The sequence below is a fragment of the Apium graveolens genome, chromosome 8, assembly GCF_009905375.1.
Source record: "Apium graveolens cultivar Ventura chromosome 8, ASM990537v1, whole genome shotgun sequence".
In the NCBI taxonomy this organism is placed as follows: Eukaryota; Viridiplantae; Streptophyta; class Magnoliopsida; order Apiales; family Apiaceae; genus Apium; species Apium graveolens.
The window spans coordinates 265,465,612-265,476,738 of NC_133654.1; the positions used below are offsets into that span (position 1 = coordinate 265,465,612).

An 11,127-nucleotide genomic window follows, 5' to 3' on the forward strand; every position below is an offset into this window, starting at 1 on the left:
GTTTTAAGAATTAAGATTATCAACTTATCTCGGTGTAAGACTGAAACTTATGAAATCCGTGAACACGTCATATAAAAACCGTAAATAAAATTTTAGATAATGTGAAAATGAGTTGAATATCTGCCAGAGGTAATCAAACTATTGCAGACTTGCAATGACATATAAACCAACCTGTGATACGTTGGCTACCCTAGTCCCTACTCAATACTGTGCCCCCATGAAAGCACAATAATACTCCAACAATTGTAATGGCCTTGGCTTCTTAAAGTTGAGGTTCTTGAACTACATTACTGCTATTTCAGAATTGAATTATTGGGTTTTCAATTATTATGGTTTCTCAGAAACTATTACATTTGATGAGGTGTAGTTTCATGAAATTTAACAATTTCATTTTCTGTATTCTGCAAATCAGAAGATATTGAATAATGTATGTGTTTGTTAAATGCTCAAGTTCAATACTGACCCATACAAGATCACTGTGCTCTTCTAAAAATAGAAATACTCATGAAAAGTTCTATGGTTAGAAATTAGAATAGTTCGATAAAGAAGGTTTTGTTCACAACAAATTATACATCTATACTGAAACAAAGTGTGCCTATACAGTGTAATACTGAAATGGTGATTTCCAATCAGGAACCCCAGCTATCTTCTATTAAACATCAGCAGACTTTATGCTCAGCACGACAATTTGCTTCAAAGGTGTAGTGTCGCCAGATTGTATGTTTAATCCCCGTCGAGCATTAGCAGTATAAGTTAAGATATGACGCCCAAAAGACCTTCTCTACAACAAAACAATGTACATGCAGCATCACAATTGTCTACCTCAGATGAAATTGTCGAAAGAAACTTTGACATGTGGTGATGGTCTTGGATTTGGACTTGAAGCATTAGCAAGGCCTTGGAGCAGCTTTACAACTTCAGCACTATCATCAAGATAAAACTTGGCTTTGCTTGGCTTCCTTCCAACAGTGCAGGCAAAGACATCCGGAGCAGGGATGGATGCAGATGACACTGTGCTTAAGATGCTCTCGAACATATCTTCATCTGACTTGTCATCTCCAATACATACAACAAAATCTGGAGGCTTTCCGCTACTGACCATAGTTGACAGTACCCTCTCGGCCACCAACCCTTTGCTTACACCCTACAGGTTGTTGGAGTACATTAGTGAAGTTATTCCATGTTATAAAAAGAGAGATTTAACCATATATGCTATATGATGTAATTCTCTGTTCCCTCTCGCATTTTTACCCTAGTATTAAGAGGCTTTATCCGACGCTATAACTTTTAGTATTTAATTTCTAGTTGTCGTTTTAATCATGTCATTGGTGTTGGGCACTTGTTTACTAAATCAGGCACAGATATGTTGTATACATGACATATACTCTATGTGTGTCTGTGTGTGTAGAAAGAGAGTTTATACCTGTGGCTTGACTTCGACAATATACTGGCCTCTTTTAACAAGTGCAGGTTCATTTGCAAGGACCTTTTCCAAATGATCCAACAATTCTTTTGCCTGGCAAGATCCGAAGTCGGGATCGGCATCTTGATGATGCCACACAAGAGCACTCTCCTTAGTTTCTACGTAGGAGCCATCTGTTGATTCCGTGTACAGTTTCATGATAGGCTCAACAATTTCTTTCCAGTCAAGATCTATGGCCATGGGACTGCATTCCCATTCAGAATTTTTGCTCCACCTGCATGATAAAAAAATAAGGAAACATATACGTGATATTTGATGACCCTCATGAAGCTTCAGAATCAAATAGCACAAGTGAAAAGGCTGACTTTTAGTAAAAAATACCTTGTGAAGTACCCATGTTCAGCAGCTATGCCTAGCCTTTCGCATGGGGCAAGCCACTCACTCAAGGAACTTTTACCTCTTCCACTAACAATAAACACTGTGTTGTTGGGATCATTGCACAGAGTGTTGATAGCGCGAATGACTTCAGGGGTAGGGCTTTTATTAATAGATGTCTGAGGAACAACAGTACCGTCATAATCCAGAAATATTGCCCTGCTACTAGACCTTTTATATGGTGGTACAATATAATCGATAGACAACTTTCTAAAACTTGGGGAAAGAGAGACTACTCTAAAACCCAGGCCAAATCCAATGCCCCAACAACGCTTACTATAGTGATCTTTACAGGCTCTCTCCAGATCTTGCAGAAAGCTTCGAGCCCAATAAGCCACATCATGGGAGCTAACATACCGATGGTGTTTTTCATGTCTCATTTGCCTTTCATTATCAGGCATAGTGATAGCAGTATACATAGCCTCCGCAACTGAATCAATATCCCATGGATTAACCCTGATTGCTCCACTTAAAGATGGTGAGCATCCTATAAATTCCGACACAACAAGCATGCTTGTACGAGGAGAATCCTTCTTAATACCCTTAGCTTCATCTATCTGTGGAGATCCGTTCCTACAAATTATATACTTGTAAGGTACTAGGTTCATCCCATCCCTCACAGCATTCACAATGCAACATTCCGCAATGGCATAATACGCACTCTTCTCGTAACGAGCCACGTAACGATCAATGAGAATTACTGGCTCATAGTCAGGAGAACCGTACACTTCATTTATTCTAGTGGCAGTTGAATATGTCTCCCGTTTCACTTCCTGTACATCCTTTCCTGAGCTTCTGGCAGGATTCACAATCTGAATTAGAACTAAGTTTCCCTGTAAGTCCTGATGCTGCTGCAAGAGCTGTTCAAAGGCTAACAATTTAAGGCTAATGCCCTTAAATATATCCATATCATCAACACCAAGAATAACCTTTTTCCCCTTAAATTTCTCTTGAATCTCTTTGATTTTGGTACATGTAGAAGGAAGACTTAATACAGACTCGAGTCTACCCAAATGGATTCCAACAGGTAGAATTTTTATATAAACAGTGCGACCAGAGTAATCAAGTCCAATGTGCCCTCTTTTAGATTCATAATACAGACCCAGCATTCTACTACAGCACGAAAGGAAGTGACGAGCATAATCAAATGTATGGAACCCGACTAGATCACAGTTGAGTAATCCTCTTAAAATCTCATTCCTAACAGGGAGTGTGCGATATATCTCAGATGAAGGGAATGGACTGTGCAAAAAGAATCCAAGCTTGACTCTGTTGAAGTGCTTCCTTAAGAACGTCGGGAGAAGCATTAGATGATAATCATGTACCCAAATATAATCATCCTCGGGATTCACAACTTCCATAACCTTATCGGCATATATTTTATTTGCAGAGACATAGGCCTTCCAGAGCACACGATCGAACCTCTCGCCATGGTCTGGGGACATAGGTAGCATGTAATGAAACAGAGGCCATAACTGTTGCTTGCAGAAACCGTGATAAAATTTCTTCTGCAGATCATGCGGAAGATAAGTTGGCACACATTTGAAATTGTCCATCAGTTGTTGTGCAACTTCATCCTGTTCACTGGCATCCACCTCAACTTTTAGGGACCCCACATATATAACTTCAGTTTCTGGGGAAAACCCATCCCTTAACTGCAAATACAACGAGTCCTCATCCCTAGTGAAAACCCATTTGTTTGTTTCTAAATCCTTGTGCGCATTAATAGGCAACATATTTGTTACAATAATTTTTCTCTCACGGGAAAAAGTACTGCCATCAGAATCTGCGTCATTAAATTCGGAACCGTCTACATCAGGTATAACCCCAGGAGTAGTCATCACCTTTGGAAGAGCTCTAGGGCTTGGAATTTGAGGAATATCCAGTAGGTTCCCAGAAGCCAAACTAGCAAAGTTCACACGAGATCTTGAGTCCATTTTTCGCGAGAAGAGTTTTGATAGTTAACTAGCCACAATTAGAACCAGTGTTTTTCCAAGGAAGATAAGATCCAATTTTCCTGTAAAATTAGTATACAAAGAGGAATCACAAAGTTAACTTGGTCCACATAGGATCACAAAATGTTAAATAATGTTGAATTCCGAAAAAGGGTAGTCAGACAATGCTCTTTTAAATTGAAAACTACCAAGGAAAGATTTCTGTGTATAAAACAGGATTGGTGCTAGTTGTCAGCTCAGGAAATCTAGCAAGGTCATCAAGTCACTTATAATATTCATTAAATATCTCCTAAAGCTATATAAATACACCACATTGCAATCTATTCATGCATAATGTTGTGCAAGCAAGGAATGTAAAACCTTACAAGCAGTCGATCATCGTATTAAGCATAAATCTAAAAGAAAAAATTACAATAATGATAAAAAAAACTGAAAGGCACTCACACCAAAGACTTCATTAATCAGTATGACTGGAACGGGAGTCAGACAACCAAAGGCAAAGTGTAGAAGAAGAAACAGATATTTACTAACTTGATATAAAGGAGCTCAGAGCAGCAAATATGTTCATAACCATTATAGCTAGACAACTATAAAACATGCATTGGAGAGAAGAACGTTTAAGCCACAAGAGGCCACAAGTGTGAACTGACTAATAGTAAGTAACAGAAGAATGGGGACATGTTAGTTTGCTCATATGACCGACGTATAGTCTAATTAGCTAGTCTCCTTTGAAAATTAACACCATAAGATTCTATCATAAATTCGTAATAAAAACACAATTTTGAAACAAAATGACTAAAAAGTTAGGCATTCAAAATCAAGAAAACAAGTTTGGGGATACCAGTTACATTAAATGAACATACACAACAAATAATACAGATGTGTCATGTGTATACAGATTTACCATGATGTATTTGATTTGGATATCAGTTAGTCGAACAGTGAGAAACGGATATCCAAATTGCAACACAAACACATAGATCAAGAACTAATAAATCAAGATAAACAATAGCTTCTCGCCACCCAAATGCATCCTACACCACACTCCACAATTAGCATCTTCTTTAAACAAAACAAGTACACACTCAACCACATAATTTGTTCCGCAGCTAATAAACATATACTCGAAACAGCTCCTAGTGCCAACAGAGGTCTAAACTTACATTTTTACCTCCCAGAGTACTTTAAAAATCTAATTACATCGAAAACTATGTCAATTATGAATTAGTACCCAAAACACAACTCCCAGCAGAACATCTAAATACAGACCTAAAAATCCTTCAATTATCTCCACAAATTGCTACATGAACATAATTATAAGCACACAATAAAATCTTAAACACAACCAAAAACAAGAAACACATAATTAATAAGCATATAAACAATCAAAAACAAGACTAATCTCAACACTATCTACAAGTACATAAATCTATACACACAAAAATAAACTAAACCAAGATAACATAAAATCAAACCAACCCAAAAGCTCAAACTCACCTCAAAGCTAAAATCACCAATCACCTGAAAAATTGCAAAAAAAACAAATTAAACAAAGAATATTAATTTAATCAAAAAAATCAACTTGGGTATCTTAGAAATTTAAAAATGAGCAAAAAAGATAGTAAAAGATCAGATAAAGCAATGATCTTGACAGGTAACTCACCGGAGAGTGGCCGGAAATCAATCTGAAAATGCAAAAAGACGGCGAGAGTTGTCTGAAAATGAAAGCTTTTTATGTGGGTGCTGCTAAAAAAAATGAAAGGGAGACAATGTGAATGTGGGTAAACTAAAGACCCAATGTAACTAAATAGTTTTAGAGAGAGAAAGAGATATAGACTTGTGGAGAGAGAGAGGTAACTTTTGTAAGAGAAAGACAGGAGGGGGTCTTATCTATTGTTTTTGTATGTACATGTATAGTTGTATACATGTACTCTATACATGTACTTGTTGAATAGTTGAGTGTCCCGGTAGTAAAACGGGTTTTCAATCTATGTCCAAGTGTACACAATGAGCACCAAGTTTGGTGCATTTTGATCGATGCTCTCGTCATAAATATTGATGGACCTCTGTATTTAGAACAAGTCCACCAATAACAAGTTCACCAATAAAAATGAACCAAACTCATAAAATTTAGCGCTTAATGTGTGCCCTTGGGCACACATTAGAAAGACCTATTGTAAAAATAACCAAAAATGATGCTCTCTCCGTCCCCCATTTATTTATATTTGGGTTTTAAAAAAATAACTAGCATAAAAGCCCGTGCGAGGCACGAGCTCGAACGAATTTATGTTTATAAAAAATTAATTTTTGAATAAAGTAAATGATTTTTATAACTCTATTTTATATTCATACATCAATTACGTAAAAAGGAATAATATATTTTTATAAATTTAATTACATTTCATACAAATTTAAATAAATAAATATGCAATGAAAATGAGATGACATAAAGGTTATCACTGTATTTTCTTATTTTTTCCTTTTCGAACATATAGACAACTTAAGTGGTGAAAACTTATTTTTATCGTAAAGTTCGATTCTCGCTCACCCCCGATATTTTTAATATTAAATACTTAGTTTAAGGTAGATAAATCTAATTACTAAAAAAATTAAAACTATACTATTATAACAAAAATACTTGTAATTATTCATACGGATATGCATTGGATCATTTCAGGATCAGGAAGTGCTATATGATCCCCTACACCCCGAACGAAGATTGTATTCATTTCCAGTACTCACCCGAATGGGAAATTCTGCGAGAATTCTGGATATAATTAAAAATAATAATCATGTATTTTTATTTTTATTTTTAAAAAAATTCTACTAATTCGTATTATACAAAATCATTAGTAATATCTCAAATTTTTTAAATTAAATGATATTAAAATTGATTTACAATATAAAAAAATGATAAATTAAATTTCAGACAAATATTTTAAATTATAATATAAAAAAGTTGATCAACAAAGTTTTAGATTATAACGTCCATTGTTGCCTCCTCAAACCCTAAAAAAAAACTCTCTCAGCCTCTCTTTTTCTCTAGCCGTCGTTCGGGGCTTCCATCGGTTTTCACCGGTGGAAAGCCCCAAATCAGCTATTTTCTTTACTTTGTTCGTGTTTTTCAATAATACTCCTACCCGGATAAGAATTTTTATCGTTCAAGATTGCATTTTTATTTGATAAAATCTTTGTTGGGTGAGATTTGTTCCCAATTTATTTGGGTTTTGTTTATTCTCTCCTTATGAGAGCTTGGTGTGTTTTTGGTGTGTTTTGGTGTGATTCGATGTCCAGGACGTTAGATCTGCCGGATTTTCAGAGGTTTGATTCAGTGATAAAGATTTATATGGGATTACAATTACGATCGATAGCTCAAACTGGTTTTGGTGAAGGCGATACACGTGTATATATCAATTTCAACAAATCGCTTGATGGTGTCTTCGTAAAGACTAAATTAATCAGCGATATGATCTGTTTTATGTTTGTTCGACTCGATTGTTCTTGTAGATGCCGTATGGCTTTTCATTATTGAATTAATTCTGATTTTTTCAAAAAAAAACAAAGTTTTAGATTAATTTAAGAATAAAATAATATTTTATTCATATTTTTATAATAATTAATTTAATATAATATATAAATATGTTGTTATACATATATATACATATAATCGGGGTCATGGAAATGGGGCTAGAAGACACTAATCCTAAACTCCGCCTGACCCCCGAAATTTTATAAAACTTTCCTCGTTGTTAGGTCCGCCCCCGAAAACTTCTCGAAATTCCTGACCTAAACGGGCTGGGATCAGTCAGGGTCAGGAGGGATAACGTTAATTCCCATTCCTATTTATTTCGTTGAGATTAAAAAAACAAAGAGTGAGAAAAAGAGCGAATTCATTATACTTAGGTTGACTAAGCGCGTAAATTAATAAGTCTGTAAAATATTTTAAATCATGCATATCCTTTTTGCGGTTCTTGCAAATATTTTTTATCTATTAAAGTTCATCCTTACGTCGTTTTAATAGTAGTCTGTTATACATTTGAAATTTAGACGTAATTCCTAAAAATAAGAAAGCAATACATTTGAACCGTTTGTCACTCTTTGCAAAAGAATACAAACGTAACTAGAGACGTCTATCATCTGTATACACTTTAATCAAATTTTGTAGTTATAATGAAAAATTGAACGTTGAAAGAAATGATAAATACAATATTGAAAGAATATCTTAAACTTAAACATTTTTGTGTCAAAGTAATGTCAACGATTTTATATGTTCTTAATCGAGTATTACTACAACCTATTAAAATGAAGACTCCGCATGAGATTTATTTAAAAAAATCCCAATATAATTTATTTCAATATTTTTACAAGTGCTTTATTTTAAATATAAAAAACTAAATAACAAATTTTGACACTAAATTTAGTAAGGATAAACTGGATAATGGATATTTAATGTATAAAAACTTCATTGTACTAATTTACGTATAATTTATAAGATCAAACATAGTCACGAGTAATTTTGTTGGATTCGTATTTATGAGCACTTTAATACAATGAAGTTTTTATATTTAATATTAATACGAAACTAAAGATATTAACAATAAAAAATGTGCATTGACAAGCGTGTCCAACATAAATAGGAAATATTTTTTGGGACGGAGGGAGTATAATATACTGTATAATATACTGTACTTGTAAAATGACAAATATATGAATTATCACATCAAATAGTTTAAACGGGCATGTAATTTGGTAAATACCTCATCAAGTGCATTAAATCTAACCGATTTTTACAACACTGCTTACATTTTTATTATATCCTCAGTTAACCGACATTAATAATTTAAGACATCCATATCCCAAATTTGGATATGGTTGTATATATACGTGTAAGGGGATGGAAGACTGTGACTTAAATAAATGACAACGATAAGGTTATGTCAGCTTTTTGGAAGTAATTTCATGATACAAGATGTGTTCTTATAATCTTATCCGAAATCTTTAAAATAATTGTAATAATACCTAGTTTTATAATGCATAATAGTAGTTTATTATTTGATACATCAAGTTTCAACACCTATTCTCCGCACGCTAGTTTTTTTTTTAATAAGTTCATTTATGCCAAAAGTTCAATCCTTCTTCTAAATTTTTTTGTTCATGAATGTAGAATTTTAGGCTTCCATTTTACTTATAAATAAATCATAAAAAGGAACAAATTTGAAAACTAGAAAAGATGAACAAGAACTTCATTTATGACCCAGCTAATTTTCCGGTAATACCAAATCAAACTAAACTAAATATATTAGGAGGACGTTTGAAAACTTACATTTCATTTCAAACGAGGGATTGCAAATGACAGGATTTGAGTTGTCATTTCAAATTCACATGTTTATAATAATATTTATATGTCTGAATTTCAAATGAAATTTAATTTTTCAAACAACTTATTTGATCAAAACTAGAATTTCAAATGAAATTCAGATTTCCAAACAGGCCATAAGTTTATCCAGTACGCACCCGAAAGGTAGCGGCCGCGGGTTATATACGATAATATATATATATATATATATATATATATATATATATACACTAAGTTTATCTTGTTTAGAACAGTGTTCTCGAAAACTAAGATATACGTAGATTATATCTCTATTTTCTATAATAATAAGACTATTTTTTTAATAATCTTGATGCTAAAGAAGATGAGGGCGGATAATTAATAACTGGATAATTTTTTATATATAATGCTAATAATATATTATTTATGCTGTTTATTTTTGACACATTCAGATATTTGATTTTTGATACAATTGAAGTTTTAAAAAGAGGAAAGGAAAAAGTAATTAAAAAAATATAATGATCATAGATTAGGTGAATAACCTTCTTTTATTTGTCTTGCACATGTACCACTTAATTTTTATTCCACATGGATATACTAATTACAATTATTTTTTTTGTGGCTGGTTGGTTTTAAGGTAGTTTGGAAAACTAATTAAGCACCAATGCACAATAATGTTTTCAAATTGAGGGTTGTCGACATGCCATTCATTAGCATTAAAAAATTATTATTGTTTTTAGGTAGATTTGCCAATAAAGCGTACCTCCAAAACTTCAATCGCTTTCAATCTGAGTAATTCAATCTTATGGATATGGAACAAATTTCTCCGATTCACTTAAAGATAAGATTCAATTTCAATGTTAATAAACTGTTTGGTGCAGTAGTCGAGCTCGTGTCCCTCTTGCAGGAGATCACGAGTTCGACTCAGGTTCATGCGTGTGTTTAATTATAAAAAAAAAAAATCAATTTTAACATTTCGAAGTTTTTAAATTAATTCATTATGCGTCAATTGCCATCGGCTCAATCCAACAAATAACCTCGAATCAACATGTTTTTAGTTTTTTTGAGAAATATAGAAAAATACAAATTTAATCGAATTCAAGGTGTATTAACTTAGATGACTATACAAATTTATAAAATGTTCTTGCTAAGTGTTATAAATATGAAATAAAATAATAAAACAGATTCACTTCGTTTCTCTCATTTCTTTATATTTCAGAAAAAATATTCAATACATATTTTAAGGTATATATAAATTATACTTTCAAAACTTATATTTATAATTTTATGATTTTAAATAAAAACATAATCCTTAAATATTACGCAATCCTTAAAATTTTATTACAAAAATATATTTTTTAAAATAAAATTATGGAACTATCCTCTATATGAATCTTAAAATATGTACCGGAGATTCTTTTCGAAAGTTAAAAAAATTATACTCCCTTCATCCCTCCTAATTTATATCCTCCTAATTTATATCGTTTCTGGGAGAGTGTCCGACACGGGCGGACGTTACAAAGAAGTGGTAAGTGGTACCACATTTGTTAGTTTTCTTGCAGAAAATAAACGGGAAAAGAAACATAAAAATAAAACAGCTGTACGCAGCTCTATAATGTACTGACAATATTATTACGGTTTTGCAGCTGTAATAGATTGCGGGATTTATCTGTTTTTCAAAAAAAACTTTTTGAGCAAATTTGACAACTATCAGTTCTACTGGGTTGTTTACATTGGGAGACGGGGAATGAGCAAATATTCTAAGACTCTCGTAAAATATGGTTTTCTAAATAATTTTAAATATTTTTTTTTAAAATGAAAATATAATGTTTATATTTTTATACAGAAAAAAATTCTAAAAATAAATTATAGAACTATATTTTATAGTACCCTTAAAATACGTGTCAATCATGAGAAAAAAAGTATGAAAAAAATTCAGTGGGACAAAGGGAGTACAAAAAATTAGAGAAACGCTGATG

The 11,127-nt window shown here is 32.8% G+C and overlaps 1 protein-coding gene across 1 annotated transcript; it reads right to left on the bottom strand.

The window, feature by feature from the left end:
- Positions 1-499: 499 nt before the first annotated feature.
- On the bottom strand, positions 500-5,699 carry LOC141678974 (putative alpha,alpha-trehalose-phosphate synthase [UDP-forming] 10). Its single transcript, XM_074485446.1, has 5 exons — positions 5,477-5,699; positions 5,311-5,334; positions 1,805-3,875; positions 1,424-1,697; positions 500-1,144 (listed from the first exon to the last, which is right to left on the bottom strand). Exons 3-5 carry the CDS (start codon positions 3,793-3,795, stop codon positions 824-826), a joined length of 2,586 nt encoding a protein of 861 aa, XP_074341547.1. The 5' UTR covers positions 3,796-3,875; positions 5,311-5,334; positions 5,477-5,699; the 3' UTR covers positions 500-823.
- Between the last annotated feature and the right edge of the window lie 5,428 nt (positions 5,700-11,127).